The sequence below is a fragment of the Chaetura pelagica genome, unplaced genomic scaffold, assembly GCF_000747805.2.
Source record: "Chaetura pelagica isolate M959 unplaced genomic scaffold, ChaPel_1.0 scaffold119, whole genome shotgun sequence".
Taxonomy (NCBI): domain Eukaryota; kingdom Metazoa; phylum Chordata; class Aves; order Apodiformes; family Apodidae; genus Chaetura; species Chaetura pelagica.
In genome coordinates this window covers 2,884,338-2,904,893 of record NW_009954406.1, presented here as the reverse complement: position 1 = coordinate 2,904,893, position 20,556 = coordinate 2,884,338, and the positions used below count along the sequence as shown (strand labels likewise).

The following is a 20,556-nucleotide window of genomic DNA, read 5'->3' as shown; positions in this document are numbered from 1 at the left end:
TGCTTTCCCAGGCTACATAACAATAAACCATAGACACTGAGACCAAAATTCATGTTTGCATGGATTCTCTGTATGACCTTGGTAGAAATGATGAATAAAACCTAGATCCAAAATTGCCTCGCTTGCAGCAGACTTACCACAACCATTTTGAGTCTTGCTGGTCTTTATGAAGGAACCCATAGATGAGAATCTCTTCCATAGATGAGCAGAGGCCAGTGGCCGTGCAGTGACCTCTCTGTGAGGCAGGCAGCAGGCCCAGGTCTCTCTCTTTGCAACGGAACATTTCTTATTTTTCATTTTGACAAAAAAAGAAGGCCAAACTTATTAACATCTCAGTTCACAGATACAACCACAGAATGGAGTCGAGTCTCCAGGCATGTCTACCAACAGGGTTTAGATGCTCCCAATCTGCTACTTCAGGATTTAAGAAGACCCCACTAAAATGTGTATTTCAGCCTCTCAGCATGAAGCTTCATGTTCTAACAAAGAATAGTCAGTGCTGTTCCCCAAGACAGGGGCAGCCAGAGTTCTCCAAATCTGCTTAGAAGATGCACCTTCTTAGAGGTGAAAGGTAGGAAGGTATTATTAACATCAATCACCATCAAACCTTATCCATTATTTAATAATTTAACTAACATTTCTCGGGTGTTCCCCAGAGCTCTGCACTGCACAAGACATGCACCATAAGCCCGTGAGGAAGTTGCAGCTCTTCAAGCAGGAAGCAGTAGGATTTCCCAACCCTTCCGAACCCTGGGACTCCCGCTGCCTCCATTCATTGTAGGAGCTTAAGTCACAGTACAAGAGTTGCAGTGATTAATGGGAACCTACCATCATCATGATGACTGTGCTGCTTTGTGAGTGACAGCAAACAGTAGCTTCTCTGTTGCCTCTTAGAGACTGATCACCCCTCCTGCTGACAGCCTAAGCCAACTCACTGAGAAGACACAGCATCATCCCAAACCACTTGTCCCAATACAGATCGGTAGCACATGACAGCTCCATTGACTCTGAAAACTTCTCCTTGAATGAATCTGCTACCACAAATGAAGCATAAATTTGTCCTTTGCATTTAGTGACAGTAAAAATACTGATTTTTAAACCAGTAATTGACACCCTAAAGGCAGCTAAGAGGAATAGTACTTACTGGTAACTGTCTGTCCTAGTCCTAGCCTTTCACAGGATAGGAAAGAGCAGGGAGACAGTTGGACATTATTACTAATAGAAAACAAGGACAGAAAGGATTTCAGAGACAGTGTGTTCCCTCTGAAAGGCTTGGGCAGCCTTTCCTTGTTTGCTAGACATTTCCAAAATCAAGAGTGTAAAACACAGTGTATAATTGTCTGTGGGAAATGATGGGTATAGATACCAACAGCGACGTGCAGTTAAAAGTTAAAATATGCGAGTTTAACTGTAAAGAATGGAAAGGGAGCAGCAGCGACAGCGGTGCCTGTAGAATTTGAACAGAGATGCATTTCCAGGTAGCCTAAGGTGTAGTGCTGCAGGACAAGCTTCCCAGACAGTATGACCAACCTGCATTGAAGACCAAGCGTCTGTAAAAGATCAGTAACAGCAGCACCTCATATTCAGCAAAGTAAAGCTTTCTACCAATTCTGAAGAGTCTGGTATCAAAAATATATTGCATTGCCATTTCAATCTTTTACATTTCATTTCTGACAGGACCTTAGATGCGATGTTAAGCACAGAAACCATGCTACTTCATAACCATCCATACCAAACAGCCTGCCTCATGACAGCTTTCAAAGCACTAGATTTCCATCAGCACTGTAACCCCACAGCAGAATGAGCACATTTGGCTGGCAGCAGCACCGGCAAATGTCCCTTCCACGGATCTCTGGTCCATAGCAGGCAGGCCATCTGGAGTCCCTGGACCACCTGGGGCCATCTGCAGCAGCAGGAGCACCTTCCTGCTGGCCAGCAGCAGTTGCCACACAGGCTTGGTACCAACTTTAGCAGCAGCAATGTATCTGCTGGTGTCTGGGCCAGATAACCTGTTCCTAAGGTTGTAAAAATGGGACAACTAGAAAAAAGAATCTTCAAGGTCTGATTACACTAAAGGCAGATTCTTAAGATCCTCCTCAAAGCAAACCCTGAAAGTTATTAAAATTTAAAATTTCAGAGAGAAGAGCAGCTTAGTCAAACAATTATATCAGAATTCTACAGCCCTCCCAAAGAACTTTCATCACCTTTACCTTAATCCAGCCTTGATGTAACACAGCAAAAAAATGAAAGCCACAAGAAGACATCTGCTGCAATATATATTTTAATTCAAAGTGAATCTCGACAGTAATACACCATAAATTCTTATTTTGACACTCACCAAAATAGTCACCTGGAAAACCCGCTTTTTGTGACAAAGTACAGAAGGCTTGGTCACATTTAAATCACTGAGAACTAGAAAGAAATACTATCGCAAACTGTAAGAGACATTACATCCATAAAAAATTTTCCCAGTCCTCATATTGTAATATTGCACAGTGCAATTGCTACATGGCCAACTAGTGTAGCATAGAAATCCAAAGCAAAAAAAAAAAAGCCACAAGTCTACAAATTGTTAAACAGTAACAGTTCAAACTGATTAATCAAGTCTCTATCACTGGGTATTTCTAGAACAAGTCTTCCTACAGCTTGCAGTGTGATTTAACTTTTACTTAACACAAACCAAGTTAATTAGCAGTAAAAACTAAAAATTTAAAAATTAAAACAAAAAAAAAGTTAATACAGTAGCATATTTGACCAATAAAACACCCTGAAGTAAAGTTAAAAACTGAACACAAGAAATCCATATAAAATCTTGCAAATTAGAGTAATATGCAGATATGCAGTTCTGTAGTCATGCAGTGTTTTATTTAAAAAAGGCATTAAAATGGTTACATGTATAAATGCTTTTCAGGGGGCGACTTTTTTCACAGAAAAGGTCCTCACCCTGAAAGCTTTTTTTTTTCTGCGAGATGGGCCCTGGACACTTGTGACAAGAGTCCGTTCTCTCTGAGCATATTGCAGGATGGGGGGAGGAGGGAAATAACTCGGTGTATTGAATTTCAGCTGTGGCAGGATCCCAAATATTTCACTCTATGAAATGCAGACATTTCTAGAATTACAGCACATAGGAAGAGCAGCAGATCTAATTTGGGGCGCATTTACAGCAACTTTTTCCTTGCATACAATAGGACACTCTTGTGATATACACAAAATTGTGTCAATTCAACAAGCACGTTAGTTTAAAACCTCAAGCACAGTAAAAAGAAAGTACAGTAAATATATTAGACCAGTGAAGATCCCCATGGCCCCGGGAAAAAAAAGAAATGCAGGTTGGTGTTTTGTTATCACAATACAAAATTCATTGACTCCATTTGCATTGGTGATTCTTGGTGTGTCCATTGCCTGCAATGGAGTAAGCACCAAAAAAACGTCGTCTTCCCCAACACAAGGGAGTGAACAGAAAACTATCTGCTGGACCATATAGCACAAGTTTGAAGTGGCAAGGTGGTTATCCAATTTGAGCATTTTCTTGACTCCCTATATTTAGGCTTTATATATGTGTTGATATGATTTCAAATTCCTCAGGATAGTTTCTCATGTATACTTTATATACATACACTTGTACAAAATGCATAGAGTTGATTACTAAAAACACTGAAACTTTTGGGAAAAGTTAGGTTTCTTGATTTTCAGTGTGATTAAAAATGTACTGCTGGTATTTTTATTATTTTTAATAATCTAATACTGTTGTATTTTAGTTATTACCTAAAAAGTAAATCAAATGTAGGCACATTTATTTCATTCAGACATTCATTAAATAAAACACTGCTTGTGTTAGTGGAGTAAAGAAAAAAGATTACCAGTTATTAGCTTATTGACAGAGTTAAACTCAAATGCTTTGCACTCCTATTCCAGTCAACGTTGCAAGGATTGTATTCCAGATTTTGTTTTAAAAAAAAGTTAAGTCAAGCCTGCAAGGTGCAGCTTCTTAAGTGTCTACACAATGCCAATATGAAAACATAAAAAAATTAAGTTACATCAATACATCCACTTATATGCCGTGATGAGCTCATAGTTAATGGAGATAAAATACTGATGCAAATAACACACCCAAAAAAACCATATGCAATTATCTTTCATCATTTACAGTATAGTAGTTACAACACTTCAAACATGAAAACAAAGTTAAAAAAACAAACAAACAAAAAAATAAACAAAAAAAAACAACCCACAAACCCAAAACCCGGCTTCTATTTCATGTAATTAGACTTGTACAGAAATTAGAAGGCTAATAAAGAACTAGTTAATCACCTAATTTCACAGCTATCCGAAGTGGCAATCATTATATAGCAGCTTATCTATGATACATTCAAGATAAATGATACAATTTATTACTTGCCCATAAGCTAAAACACAGCCTCAGCTTAATACCTTCCATAAATCCCATCTCTACACTACAGCATACTTGAGGTCTATGAAAAAGTAGCTACCTTTTATAGGAAATGGATGATTAAGTCTTTGGTGCTGCAAAAGCAACTTCATTTGAACGAAACAAAACAGAACAAAAAAAAAAAACCCAAAAAAAGACACACTTCCTAAGGAAAGAAATAATGCAAAAAGCATGTAATTTACGTCCCTGACGGAATGTATTAAATAAGCAAACACCCGCAACAGGCTAAAACAAATATTATCATGTAAAAAGACTAAAATCTCTCCCATGCATAAATGAAAGATTGCACACAAAGAACTCACATCTTTTCAAGCTTCAATAGTAAATATTCTGCTACTAGTTATTAAATACTGCATGGTTTGCTCAAGCTAAGATGAAACCACATCATGGATCAATGAGCACTTGGCTTTTGCTTTCATTAGCTAGTCAGCCATGCCTACTGCACCTCTAAACATTTTATTATATCCAATTAGACAAACACTTTAAAAACCAACTACTTAGGTTGTATTGCAGTTCCATTTGCCAGTATGAAATACTGTGTTGTGTGTCACTACTCAATTGATACTGAATCAACTTTTCTGAAGCACTACTAAAATCTTCTCTTGAAGCTAGATCATTCTGGGGGAAAAATAAGACAGCAAAATTCAGCTACAGCAAAACATGCCGTCTCCTCGATAAGGAAAACACACCCAATACTAAAATCATACCACACAAAACCCAAAATGAGCATTACGCTATCAAAAATCAGAAGATCTGAATTTTTAAGTGCTGCAGTCCTCTAACATTTATATATAAGTAATAACATTAACAACCTCAAATATTTAAGGCACTATGTGTGGGAACAGTTTACAATGCAGCTGAGATTATTAGGACAACAACATTTAAGAGCAATGTTTAGGCTTTCTTCTTTTTTTTTGCCCATGCAAAAGACACATGCAATGTGAGGAACAACAGCTCAACTTTTAGATAAGTGACTCAACATTTAAACATCAAGATACGCAACACAAACAAGTTACTTCTACACTGTACTGCTGACATATGTGCATCTGTTGCTCTAGTTCTGTACACTGAATGGCTTCCCAAATGTAGACGTGTCTTGCACTAGTTAGAAGGCAATTTTATAAAAAATAGCAGGAGCAAAACCAGATTTCTGCTCCCATAAGTCACCTGTCTAAGGTTACTATATAAGAAGATAACATGACCAAAGAAAGACAAGTTATACCAAATGTGCAAAACACATTAAAAGTGAGTTTTCTTAAAGCTCAGTTGTTTAAATTGCACCCAAGTCTACATGATTCAAAAAAATAATTTTCCTGTTGTGCCATGGCTAATATTTAATAAATACCATGTTTCTTCTTAAATCAAACTTCTGCATCATTGAGCTTCCTCAATACACTGTATTTGAGTTCTCACATAAATGGATACTGGCTGAGTTTTGTTGGACTCAATGGAAATCCTGTGTAAGCAGGTGATGCTGCAATGTACGAATGTGGTGGGAAAATTGGTTTGTATTGAGTCTGATGAATGGTTGGGGAAGGTAAGAGACGGGGATTTATGCCAACTGGAACCTGGTGAACTATACCACTGGGATGCGATATATTGTACGTTGGGTGCTGTAACAAGGGTCTTGAGGTACATGGCGAGGCAAGAAGGTGGGCAACGGGAGCAGCAGTACTCAGGGGTGCTGATGATGGGTATGGAAGAATAGCAGGCTGTCCTCCAAGGTGGGTACTTCCGGGGAGATGTGCGTGCACGGCAGTGGGATTCGGACTTCCTTGTGGAAGGGAGAAAGCGTGACCGGCAAGGCTGGCTGGGAGGTAAGGCTGCTGCCTCCGATGAGCATAGTTTCCATTCCATTCCTGCAGCCCAGACCCAAAGTGCTGAACCTGTCCACACAAAGAAATGGGCAGGTCTTAATATTGCTAAGTATAAAGAGAGCGTGAAAAATGGAATAACGTACTAAAACTAGTCAACTCAAAATCAAGAGAAATATAGAGACAGGAATAATTAAATGCTTAAACCAAAATAAAATAAAATAAAATTAGCTATTTAAGTAGTAGCACAGACAGGAAATCTGACAATAAGAGATGGTGAACAGAACACAAGTTATTTAAATGCTCTTGCAAAATAAATAAATAAAAATGCCATGCTGGGCTGTTTTAACAGAAATACCATGTATCACATGAGCAAGGTGCTTATTCCACTCTACTCAGCACTGGCTTGGCATCAATTGGAAGTGCTGCATTCAGTTTGGGCACCAAAATGAGGCACAAAGAGGACAAATAGGAGAGAAATTTTAGAGGAGAGCAGAAAAAATAATAAACGGATTGAAAATATCTGAGACAACTAGGCAAACAGAAGTCTAGGGCTATGATCACAGGAAGATGTGGCAATCATTAACAGTTACCAAGAGAAAGACTAAAATCAATTACTCCCATTAAACGATGCAGACTTCAAACTACACAGGGAATTTACCAAAGAAGGAAGGATCAGCATAAATTTTTGTAATGAAAATAACACTCTACACTTTCTGCCAAGAGGCTGAGGAGCTGCAGCCATTGAAGAGATTAAAAATTAATACTAATGCTGATCATATTAAGGTTTGCTGAGAATTGATCAAACCAATCCTTCTGCATAATAATTATGCAGAAGGGGACATAGTGTCACCCACCCAAATGTTTCTTTCAATCTAAACTATTCAAGTCATTATTGGTAAATCCTCTTATCTACATATAGCACGCTTGCATTTAGTATTTAACTTACAATTTAATATTCACAGTTACTCTGCAAGACTTAAACAAACAGGAACTGCTCCCATATTAAAGTACAGCCAGACATCCAACCAAAAGCTCAATGAAGCAACAGCTCAAAATTAATTAATTAAAAGGGGCTTAAACTGATGTCGTGTCAGATTCAGTTCTCAGCCACAGTAGATACATTCACTATGGTTTTGGGTAACAATAAAAGTAGCTTTTGAATTAACTTTGGGTATCTTCCAACATTAGATTGAACTACAATTACATCTCTTTCTCCACCAGCTTCATTATGTGTCACTAAAGGTAAGAAACAGTTTGGTTTGCTAAGTTCCATCTCATCTCTGGATACTGAAACTACCAGTATCTTCATGCTGACTACTACCAGAATGAGACTGAAACAGAGCTGCAGTTTTTAACTGCACACTACGAGCATTTTAGCATTTGGATGAATGAAAAAAAAATAAAAATGTGCTAACATATTTTACATTTGTCTCATGCTTTGATTCTGTGTAGGCACTGATCATTCTCCCAGTGTGGCTATTCAGTAGTTTTTAAAAATAAAGTCAGCTGCTTTCAGAAAATGACCAAAAGTGAGAGATACCTAAGACTTGCCCAGTAAGTTGAAATCCATTTTTCAAGATTTGAACATTGCTGTAACCAAGCTGTTGAAAACCTGGAGTTACCATTGACAGCAACTGAAATGATGCGCTTTCAATACGTTTGGAACCTCAAGACAGAAAAATTACTTCTCAGATGTGAGTAAGTATACATACCTGACTGAAGTTTGTATGTCGCTGATGGAATGCTGACGTCAGTTTTTGCTGACGACTTCCTACAACAGAAGATTGGTTTATTCTTCCCAGGACAGACCGACCCTTCTTCAGTGGCTGGCATGTAGAATCTGCCAAGATATGGATGAAGAACATTTGGTTTGTTGTTACTGTCCTCTTCTAGCAGAAGTTAGACAAAGTTTCATTCACGTCAGCATACAGGGAGAAATAATAAAATAATGCACTAACTAAAGTAAAAAAAACCCTACGCACTTCAGAGTTTTTATTACAGATTAGCAGTGGGTCAGAATCTTCATACTTATGGCTACTGAATACAAATTCAAGCCTCTATTATCTACTGGTATAGAAAGAAGAAAACAACTGAACTGACTTACCTGTATTCACCATTTGTTCATCAAGATGTAACCTGTTTTCAAGTCTCATTGGTGGCACCACTACCGTGCAAACAGCTGATTTGGTTTCAGGATTAACTGATGCTCTTGCTTCCTTATTTTTATTGGTATTAGCTACAAAGCCGTTTTCCACAAATGGGCTGTCATGGCCTGAAGAGTCTGAAGTTGGGGAACCATCCACTGTATCACATCCACTTTCTTGCTCATCATCTGACATACTATCAAAAAATAAAAGCATTGCATTGAAACAAATACATGTTCATAAAATAGATGTATTTTGTTAAATTGCCACATAACATTTATAGACTTGAAACTACTCAAAGGAGGATAAAATAGTTCCATTTTAATTATACAATCACAGATATTCAGCTTGCAGTTCAAACAATATTCAGATTCATTCTACCCATAAATTGTAAGGCTCAGAGAAAAGAGATAACTTCTCCATAAGGACTTAGGATGCATAACTCAACTTGCACCCACTTTGTAATTTATTTTTCAAATCATCTTGTGCTTCTAAGATTTTACTTTTTTAGGTCAAATCGAAGGCTGAATGTTTTGTTTCTTCCTGAACCAAAACAGAAAGGTCTCTCGATGCTCATTACACTAGCAAATGAGAACATACTGATCTAATTTCCTTCTAGAAATCAGCCACATTCCGGAGTCTGCAAAAAGCCATCCCTGGGGTCTGTGGGAGTCAGGATGGGACAGAAAGAGCTGATGAAGCAATCTGCACAGTGGCAGACAGCTCCCTCTCATCTGCATATCAACCACCAGCAGCCACACTAGACCTGATCTGCTGAAAAATAAGGTCTCTGAAGCTCCTCCAGAGAGCACTGTCTGTGTGTGACTGATAGATTTTTTTTTTCCACAAATTTAGATTAAGGAGACAAACAAAACCTTCTATTTACATGGCAGCTCTTTTGGCACTCATGGTCTGTGAAATCCATGCTGGTCAAGTGGTGAAAACTCATTTATTCAACCACTGCTTTTACCAAACCAACTAATAATAATAGCCTTTGCTATCATTGTTGAAGCTCCATGCTCCATGCTTGTACCAGAAGAAGAAAGGGCTAAGGAGATGGTGAATGCCAGCTGCCAGGAGCCAGTCCATGGTGAAATCATGCAACATGTTCATATTTTCAGTGTAAACATCATGTATTCAGTATTCTGAAAACTTCCCGTGTAGCAAGACAGAACTGCTAGGAGTGATAAAAGAACAGTCTATGCTGTGCAACTGGAGGCCAATCAATTAATTTTTAACTACATCATCCAGCGTCACCAGATGGCAACATAATGCAGCTTTCTCATTTTTTTATTGTAAACTGAGTCTGCTGTACACAAATATCTTTCTCTTTACTGAAAGGAGCCCAGGTTTTTACCTGTTGGATCTCTTGCAAGGAGATGGACTAGACTGTCCTGAGGAGCTTGTGCTCAGGGTGCTGTCAGGACTGCTGAGAGAACACACACGGTCGATGTTCAGGGTGTTCTGGCAGGCTTCACAGTCAAGGCTACCTTTACACCTACACACAGGAAGAAAGAAAGCAAGTAAGCAAACATACCATCTCTCATTCATTCCTTCTGCACACCACTGACTTAGGACTAATTAGGGAATAAAAAGAGGTTAAATACTAGAAAAGGTCCCTCAGATGTAATATAATATCCAATTTCTTGTTTCTTTCACATCCAAGATGAATTTTTAAACCTTCTCAAGAGTTCTTCTGGAAATTCTAGACTAAACATGCATTTTTTGAAACATACTAAATGCATAAATTTTTTATTGAAACAATTTAAAACAAGTAGATAAAAAGATTTTTCTTCAACAGTTCAGAGCCTTGCAACATTTGACAAAGTTTTGATTTAAAATACAAGTTTCTCCAGCTCAAAATCATAACAAGCAAAAATAAAGTCAAACAAGCATTAATTTTTTAAGCCCTCACTTAAAATGAAACATGTTTCTTTGATAGCTCTGTGAAAGAAAACTCCTTTGGGGGACCACACTCAGCATCTGCTTTTATATGCGAATGCACACCTTTACATACTGTTAGAGAAGTATTTTTTACCCCTATTTATGTCATGTGATCTAATGGAAGCTACTGCTAGAATGATAACATTGATTATACAAAGTCAGAAGACTGACCTTGAACAAATAAAAAGAGTATAGGAGTATTAAGCAAATAAAAGGTATGCTGGACATTTGGTCTGGTTTGACCAAATATGTTACAAAAGGATAAAAAATTGTCTCCTATTGCAAATATCTAACTTACACAGATTAATGTGGCAGTCTTTTGAAAGTATTTTTCACTTCCAAATAATATACTGGTACAGAGTTAACTTCTTAGTGAAATCTGATTAGAAGTGCTTTGTTTGTCTTTTCCTAACCGAGACTCATTAAAATATAGCAGCTGTGCTAACGCAGCTATTTTGAAGTAACACTTTACTAAAAGTAAACATTCTTACTCTCTTAGTGAATGTGTTTGTCCTATGTCATCTTCATCTGTGTCACTGCTGATGGTGATGACGCTGACTGCTGGGCTGGGGGAGCCAGCAATGAAGATAGCCTGGCGCTGTTTGGTTGACAGAGTTGAATCAGGATCCAGCCTGACCGATGCTTCACAACAGTTACTTTCCTGTCCTTCTGACTTATGATTGTCCTGTGCTTCTATACAGCTTATTCTCTTCACAGCCTTCAGGTTAAGTATCTTTGGAGATATAAAGGCTGAATTTTGGATATTGGTATTTTGTAACACATTGCTCCTGCGAAGAAAACACACCATTTGACATGTAGTGAAGCTCTACCAACAGGCCTGAAAACTATTTTCAACAAAAAACAAGGAAAACAATGTAGGCTAAACCACCAATTTTCAGAACTCATACAAAGAAAAACATAAAACAGCAAACACAGTCATAAATATTTGGGATAAATTATTTCAGGCATTAATTAAAACCCCCAAACTATGTAATATCCAAGACTAAAACTTGCAACAACATTGAATAAAATACATTGAAAATCCCATTTTCTTAGAAAGCGAAAAAGAAACTAAAATCCCACTTGGGCTCAAGACAAGCAAACTAAACCTGGCCAAGTTTCCTGCAAAGATTCTCCCTGAAAACAAAAGCTGATAGTCTCTGGATGAAATCCTTGCTTTATACAAGATTGCTGAAGTTGTCCTTTGTAGCCAACGTGTTCCCCTTTATCAAGCATCCTGCACCTTGGCAAATACTCTGCACGGCAGTGGAACATACTTTCTTCAGCGAGCAGCTAAAGTATTTTTGGCCACCAGTGAAGGAAGGGCTATTCTTAAGATGACTATAAGACATACTGCAACCCTGTTATATGGCATCTCTTTATTTTTAGTTGTCTAAACCTGATACATCCTCATGCACATAAGCTTAGGATATCTCATTAGAGCTACCTCATTATGTTCTTATACCTTCCCAAAGGCTATAAAGACAACTTTGCTATCATGATAGGTACATACTAATCAACAGGAACTAAAGCCTCTTATTATTGCAAGCATTTTTCCATCTAGTCTCTATTACCTAAATAACACTGAAAACTCAGGGCAGAAAGGGCAAATCACCATTTCATTACAACTGTCACTAACAAATATGCCCCTTTTACAGGCTATTCCCCTGCCCACTGAACAGCAACTACAGATACACTGGTTTTGAATGTCAGAAATATTGTACCAACCTGTTGTGACACAGTTTGTTCCTCTTGGTAGCTGCAGGCTGAGGCCAGACAACATGTGCAATGCCCACACTAATTGGCTGAGGGGCAGACAAGGTTATCTGATGTGTTAAAAGAGGCTGTGGTATCAATGAATTGTAATGGGTGCCCTGGGTAATCATCTTCCTGAGGAAAAATAAAGGAGGTTTTAAATTGCAAGTCATTTGCATCACACCCAGAGATCTTGCTAAACCAAAGGCATTAAGGTACTGCACAAAACCATGTGGACTTACCCCCAGTCTCCAAGCCTCTGTGGGCCAGCCACAGGATCAGAGGCCAGAGATGTAGCAGGAGCTGCCACTGGTGCTACTTGCTGCCATGCAGGAACCAGTATTTGCTGGGTCTGATTCGACCACGTCTGTTGAGAAGCAGAGAAGATTACATGATACAGGGAAGGACTGAATTTACATCGTAGTTCAGCACGAAACAGAAGGACTGCAACAGAACTCTACAGGGCAAAAGTATTTCATAACTAATAATAAAACAGATAGGATTTTTACTTTCAAGTAAGCCAACCTGAGAAAGGATTCCTGCTCGAATCTGGAGCGGCTGAATTGCGTGCGCTTGGGTCACCAAAGGAACTGCATTGTCCACCCTCAGGGAGAAACTGGTAGGTTTACTAGGGTTTGTAGGAATTCCTGCCAGGGAGAAAAGCACATACCCAACCTTTAAGCAAAACACTAGTCTTGCACATATTATCTGAGCAAAATGCAAACACAGAGGATCATGTCATAACACTTTTCTTTATGTGCTTATAATCTAATTCCATAACTCAGACTTTCAAGCTAAATAAACCAACACCTAAAAGATTTTTGTGCTGTTACTTATCTGCACAAATATTTGATGCTGTTATTTCCAGAAAAAAAACACTGCTAAGATCTACTATTTGGAAACTACTAGAAAGTGGAATAATTTTGGCAGAAAGTTCTGCAAAGCTAAGCATTTACTCTTTATGACAAATTGCATTATAAGTATTTGAAATAAGCAGACAAAAGTAAGCAGAATTGGATTACAAAGCTTTTCTGACTCCCGCACATCTCATGCTGTGTATTTCCAACTAGCAGAAATCCATTGCTCTCAGCTTTTGTAGCTGGGAATGCCACATGTATAGAGCCCCTATTTGTTACCAAACAAACATTTCTGGGCAACAAAGTAAAATTGCCTGCATATGCCATCAAATACTTGCAGTAGAATCCATAATCCTACTCATCCCTTCATCAAAATAATGCAAACTGTAGAACTGTTGGATTATTACCACAATAGCATAAGAGGGAAAAGATGCATCTCATGCTCCACACAGATTTTATTATTGTCACAAGAAACTAACAGACATATAGCAATTCTGCAATGCTTACTACTAAAAATAATTTTTAAGATAACCATGTTAAACTAAAATCAAAGAGAATTTTTTCAGCTGTTATTGCAACAGAACAGCTATGCAAGAAGATAATACTGGCTAGGCAAATATACTAATTTCATCTTCTAACTGAACTTTGCTTCTTGTGCTTTAGTCAAAGTCTAACCAACAGCTACTTGGAGGTAACCACTAAATAACTACTAAACTTCAAGTGTTTTGGGTTGTTTTTTTATCTTCACAATAAAGGATGTAAGAAAACCTTAATCTGATGCAATTCTTTCATGTTGCAACACAATACTAAGTTACAACCATGCAGTCCAAAGCTTTTCATTTTGAAATACTGTTGACTAATTTTTTCCACACAGCCATCTAGAACAGTAACATCTTCGCTTTGCCAGAGGTGGAGAGCTTTAGCACTTCAGATATTCAACAGAGCAGGGAAACCCTGAAGCAGTGCCAGGTACCATTAATATTCCTTTCTCTCCATGCCAGCAACTCATCACCTACGTGATGAAAATAATATATTCCCTTCATTCAAGCTGTAGCAGAACTTAAATTTGTAAATGTATCATCATACTAAGAATACAATACACAGATCACAGAAGAAGTATATGCCTGTATGTTTTCTTTCCTATAATCCTTTATTCACCTGGGTATAATCAAAACAGCAGGGTTTTAAATTACGGCATAAGCATGTATATACATATATAGTTATATATGCATATATGCAATTTAAATAAGAAATTCTTTAGCCATACCAAGTGCTCAGAAGGAAATCTGTATGAAGATACACATTTAGCTCATAGAGCTTCTTACATTCTGCATGGTGAACACTTAGAGCTTTCATGAGCTTCTGAAAGCCAAGATAGATGCAGCAGCTACAAATAACATTACTGATAAAGTCTGTTGTTTTTATCTAAAGAGATAAGACTTCCTGTGTCATAAGGTTAGGCTAAAAGTGTTTGTTGTTGGGGTTTTTTTTCCATGTGAGTCTAGTGTGATTCCTAGAACTTCAAACTGGGGGGGGGGAGATCTAAGGAGGAATCTAAATGTCATTCTTCAAAAAAAACTACTTTCTATTAACTCCTTCATTTCAAGATCTGATCTCAACATAAAGTTGAACATCCAAAGACAGATAAATTGCATCTTTGCAGATGGAAGACTATAATAAAGTTCACTTAATAAGTAAACAATATAAGCTAACTTTCCCTCTCTATAAATTACTATTTGTAGGGTAAGAACAGCTGGTTTTCACCCACTTCTTTCTGATCAGCTCAACAGGAACAACAAATTTTGCTTGATATATTCTGAGATCTAACTGAAGTTTTGAAGACTCCTCCAAAAAACAGGGCCTACATTTGTATTATGCAAATTAATTTGTTTAGGGAAACAGAGGTCAACTACATTCTTCTGTGCTGGCATTTCTATCTCACAGTCTTCCAGATGTTTCTGATAATTGAACCCTCAGCCAATTATTTCTTTCCATAAATACAAAATTGTATGCCTGCAACAATCTTATCCTTTGTAATATTGGAGAGCTCAGCCAGGCTGCCCTTTCCTCCTCACAGCACGATGCAATCAAGATTCTCAAAGATTTAGTGATCTGGTTTTCAGCCATCAGAAAGCTGTGGTAGCTCTGTCCAGCATTAAAACCACAGAACAGTAAACATTACACTATTTATGCAGGGTAGCTACATCCTTAAATAAAGCCCCAAGTTTCCAGATTTTTTCGTTAACATTCACTCTGAAGTCCAATTAAAAAATTTCAACTTTATTATCCAGAGAGAACAGTCACAAGAACTACTGTATTTTCTCACCCTTAACCCCAGGATACCCTAGGGATTTGTTTTACTTGAAGAAAAAAAAACACTGCACCACAACCAAACCAACAAACAAAAAAACCAACACACAAAACCACCACCAAGCCCATAAAACCCACCACAGTACTGATATTCCTCTCACCTTTCTTCTTTCCTCTCAACTTTTATTTCATAGTACCCTCCTTTCTTGCTTAAGTTTCCACCTTGTGTCCTCTGTTTTATCCGAGATGTGTATGTTTACATCTTACCATCATATATGTGTGTGATATATGAAGATGGGCTCTAAATTGCTTATATCATTTTATGCAGATGCCAATTTGTTATTTCTTTCAGAAAGATGCAATTTATCTGGATCTGATTCACATGATATTTTTTTATGGCATAATTATGTTATTTTAAATACATAGCTTAAGTGGATATAATGGAAAACCCAAATACTGCAAACAGACAGTAATGCCACTATTTCAGGAACTGTAACAATCACAGTTAAACATACCTTGAATAGTTGGAGGACATATAATCAATGCCTGTTGGAAAACATCACTGCAACCAAACTGAGCAGTTCCTGCCTGCAGTGGTATTCCTTGGTGCAAAATGGAATGGGCAGATGCAGTTAATGCCTATGGGAACAAATCAAATACAGGTACCGTTACAACTGTGAATGGAAATGTCTCACACACTTCTCCCACCACCTAATGTAACAAACTTAAGAATTAACGTTCCAAAAACGTTTCACAGGAAGCAATCCCGTTTGGCCACCGGAGGGCACCACAATACACCACTACTTTGCTGTGACAACTCCAGCTTGTAACTTAAGTTTTAAAACACGGTATTCTAAAGGTTTGCTGGTTTGTTTAAGAAAACAATAAGGAAAAATTAGAGTAAAAGACAGAATACTTTTTCACTTACAAGATGTACCTTTTTAATTATGAAATTAATTAGAGAAACTACAGTAACAGAATTAATAATTAAGGAAAAAAAAAAAAAAGTCATTACCTGGCTTCTTACTGGACTAATTTTGGTAAAGCTTGCAGTCAGATTAGCTGCACTGCCAGAGGCAACTGGTCTCATTAGTGACGTTTTATTGCGATTACTTAAGTCATACAAATTTGATCTGCTTTTGCATACATCCATGATATGAAAACAGGACTTCACTCTATCAAAACCAGAAAATAAGCAGCTTTAATTAGAATTTCATGTTGTCAGATGTATAAAACAATTCCTCGGAGCAAGGAAAAAAAGAAAAGTTCAAAGCCTGCAGTTCCCAGTTTCCCAGAAAGGCATCATACACAGAAGTAGAAAAATACCAATATTACTATGTCAAGCCTTGGTAATGCATATTTTAAAGAAAAACACTGCTATTTCCTGCTCCTTCCATCTAACACCATTTTCTAACAACTGCGTTCAAGCAGGAAGAAGAGCAAATTAAATGGATGGAAAGCTCTTTCAGTGAAATGCTTGCACTTTAGGAAATCCACAGTGAAATACTCCACAACTGCAAGAAAACTTTCAATTTATTCCACATTAATCAATGCATTTTAAAAAACACCTGAGATGTTAATCTCAAAAGGAAATGCCTAGACTAATTCTCAATGACTGATAGGAATTCAGGCTCTTCATGCTTCCAAAAATTAAGCCCAAGTTTCTGCAGTGTGGGAATTTTATCAAGGAGGGATATGAATGCTAACTTACAAATGTACTGTTCTAAATGTTATTTTTCAGAAAAAAAAAAAAACACAACACAGTTATTCACTTTCCTCAAGCCAGTAGATGTGCCTAATATTGCAAACACTTGAAAGAGTTCTCTAAGACACAACAAAAATGACATTTTCCCTCTGATATTTGAAACAACACTGGAATACACATGAATCACTGCAATTGAACTTTAAAAAAAATTATAATTCTGTTACATACTGGTTGCTATGAGGAAAATCAAGGAGGTGCTTCATGGTAACAAAAGAATGGTTCAGGGTCTCAGCTGGAGTGATTCTTAAATCAGCATCAATCAGCAACATTTTCTTCAACAGACTGACAAACTCCCTCCGATCTGCCTTCTCTGCCAACAGGTCACTTCCTTCCAAATCCATCACCATGTTCACCTGGCATTGAACAACACAGTCAGACAGAAGATACACATATTGGTTTAACTCTGTTAATTCTTTCTGCCATAAAGTGCTAATATTCAGTGATTTTATCATGTGGGGCACAGTGAATCTGCCAGCTTAGCCCAGTACGGTTGGCTTGGAGTCGATGACTTTTTTACACACACACACACACAGAACTCCCCTTGCAGCCTTGCCAGCTAAATCTCCTGAAGGCTTCATTCTCATCTTGATTTTGGAATATAAAAAGTAATCTCTAGGATAACAAGTGTTATATGGTCTAACTTAAAACTACACAGGTAGCCTTCAAAAAAAAATTTCAAACATGTACTCATGCCAATCTTGCAAACAGATTTGATTCTCTTTTCAGGATATGAAACAATGAAAATTTCATTTTGTTATTGACTAGAGAGTTATAAAGTGCAAAAACAGCTATTTTTTTTTAAAAAAAAAAGAAGAAAAAATCATTATATTGAGAATTAGATTATTAAGAAAGGAGAATTATACTGAAAATTATATAGTTAAGATGGCAGGATTCATATGCATTCTTTTTTTACCCACAATGACAGACAAGGTAGAAGACAAAGTATATTTATACATAAAATTAAAGGGTTCTCCCCACCACAAGGCCAATACTACCATTTAAAACAAGCAATGACAAAGGAAGATCTTCATAAAAAGCTCAAAGCACTAACATAGCTAGACATTTTCCTCGAGCAATGTATGTAGAGAATAATGGATAAGACTGATATGCAATAAATAATATTCTAACAGGTGTTCATTTCAAACTAGCAAAATGTTTTTAAAATCACACATTCCTTCTGGAAAGGAAGAATGCTTTAATACTCACATGCACTATATCATCCAAACTGTTGAAAATATACTTTCTGGCCTCTTTGGACTTCATACCTGTCTCTGCCTCATGCTCTTCCAATGTCTCAAAAAAAAAAAGAAAGCTGAGTTTAGAAGCTGACTATAAATGACACAGCAACAAAGTAACTTTACATATGTATTAGCCTAATAAACATTTTTATTAAAAAAATAATATTTTAAGTATATATTTGTATGCTGCTATTCTGACTACTTTCATTTTCTACATTGAAATACAAAACCTCCTGAATTTCATGTCTGAGTGATCACGGTAGTGGATGACAAGGGATGGCTTGTAAATCACATAAGTGCTGAAAGTGCAGCAAAACACTATTTAATGAAACTCCCCCTTGCAACTCTGTTTCTATGTATCGTAAGTTTTCTATTATATGTATTTTACACATTTCCTAGAATTCAGATTTTTAACTCCAAACAGCACTAGCACTATATCACTGTAAAAAAAAATAGTAAATCAAACCACACAAACAAACCCAACCAAAAACCAGGCAGGTTCTATTCAATTTCTCTTTGCTTTCTCCTTTCTTTGTTATTTTTATAATTCTATTTCTTTGCACAACAAACAGTTGGTGTCAGCATTTTAAATACTGAAAAATGAAACAAACAATTAAATCCTAGAGAATTAATGTGATCACCTATCAGTGATTTATGAGCTGGAATACCACTTTGCTACAATTTTCCTCTTTCAACAAAGACAGCACCAGGAGGCAGGTTTTGTTTTAAGTACCCATGTTACAGGAGGCAAGGCAGGACTGCAGGGAAAATAAATTTTTAGCATATAGATTAAAGACAACTCCTCAAAAATTAAACTTTGACAAAACCCGACAGTCTATACCACCCCAAATCAGCATTTAGTGTCTGCTGTGAGAGATTTAAGCTCTGAAAGGTAACAGCTTCTAAAAATGGGGAGAGCTGTTTGCGTCAATAACTCGCGTAGGTCCTCTGATACAGAGAAGCCAGTTCTAAACTGTCACCTAATGATCAATTGCCTGCAAAAAAAAAACCCAAACATAGAAAACTGGAACAATCAGGGGTGTAACTGGAGACTCCTTACATAACCCAACCCGGCAGCGTCAGGGCAGGGCAGCACCAGCCCTGGCCATTCAGCCCAACACCCGCCAGGGATTGACCAAGTTGCCGCAGTTTCGCAACCTGTGCTTTGAGCTTCTCAGCTGTTTGTTGCCGCACAAGTTTTATGTCAACGGTAATAACTGTTTCCTGACTTCCCAAGTCCTCCTTGAATTTGGTGAAGCAGCACCATTAAGTAGTACAATTTAAAAAAAAAAAAAAAAAACAACATTTGCATTGGAAGTTAAACTTCTGCTTACAGCCCCTGTGCAATAATGTTGCTTAAAGAAAAGGAAGGTGTGCATTAAATTACATTTAATTTTGCCTGCTTTCATTGTATTGCAGCTTTCAGCCAACAGAGCCTGTTTCAGTACGGGATCTGAACAAAATGAATTGCACACAGCCATGCTGTTTGTTAATCACCTTTCTCCTTTGAACTTTTTTTGGTCCTGAAGGCAATTTAGAGCAAATTTTGACAGAGCAGTTTGAAATTCAGACTCGAATTCCCTAAAGCGAAGTGAAAAGGAGTGATCGAGCACGTGTAGAAAACCTCATGTATTACCTCTGGAGATACAAGCCTTAATTTTAATTCAGTGCCTGCTTTTCACCTGGCAACCATGAACTGGCCACCCAGCCACCATAGCCTGGCAACTGCTCCAGACCTGCCTCTGGGCCAGCCAGCTGGGAGGACACGTGGCCATAAGCTTGGAGTACTGGTTTTGAGGAATGGAAAAAATGGAAAGGATACAGAGCAGGGAGTGGTAAAAATCACAGGAGGCATGGAAGGCAGCTAACAGTATCTTATGGCAAATATAATACACTGTTTTCTACTATATTATACTGTTTACCTTTAATCTCCAACTAGAATATGGTGCATCTGTTTCTCTACAGAAAAATCTTGCAGTTTTCGTTCCCATGCTTAACAACTGCTCCCCTGGCAAACCTTGAGTCTGTGAAATGTAACGAATCTGAGGAAGAAAAAAAAAATAAACATGGGAAAGAATTTACCTCTGATGTTCAAAATCTGATCCACACAGTTAATGACTTGACATTTAGTTTTTTAAAAATGCAAAGTGAACCACTCTCAGAGCACTGTAGCTCAACAACTTCATCTTACATAGGAGAGAAACCTAACATTGAGTCCTTGCTACTTCTCTCTCTATCTCTCAGAGAAACCATACATAAACAAACCTCTGAACTGA

General features: G+C 37.5%; 1 protein-coding gene across 1 annotated transcript in view; it reads right to left on the bottom strand.

Moving 5' to 3' along the window:
• Positions 1-3,461: 3,461 nt before the first annotated feature.
• Positions 3,462-20,556, bottom strand: part of HIPK3 (homeodomain interacting protein kinase 3) — a 57,864-nt gene continuing 40,769 nt past the window's right edge. Inside the window, exons 3-15 of the mRNA XM_010004259.1 lie at positions 20,203-20,322; positions 18,249-18,335; positions 17,211-17,395; positions 16,293-16,452; positions 15,793-15,916; positions 12,636-12,757; positions 12,353-12,477; positions 12,084-12,245; positions 10,847-11,143; positions 9,769-9,909; positions 8,372-8,607; positions 7,980-8,107; positions 3,462-6,336 (exon numbers count right to left, since the gene is read on the bottom strand). Of these exons, the coding sequence (XP_010002561.1) occupies positions 5,860-6,336; positions 7,980-8,107; positions 8,372-8,607; positions 9,769-9,909; positions 10,847-11,143; positions 12,084-12,245; positions 12,353-12,477; positions 12,636-12,757; positions 15,793-15,916; positions 16,293-16,452; positions 17,211-17,395; positions 18,249-18,335; positions 20,203-20,322 (2,364 nt within the window). The 3' untranslated portion in view covers positions 3,462-5,859. The remainder of the gene's footprint in view (positions 6,337-7,979; positions 8,108-8,371; positions 8,608-9,768; positions 9,910-10,846; positions 11,144-12,083; positions 12,246-12,352; positions 12,478-12,635; positions 12,758-15,792; positions 15,917-16,292; positions 16,453-17,210; positions 17,396-18,248; positions 18,336-20,202; positions 20,323-20,556) is intronic.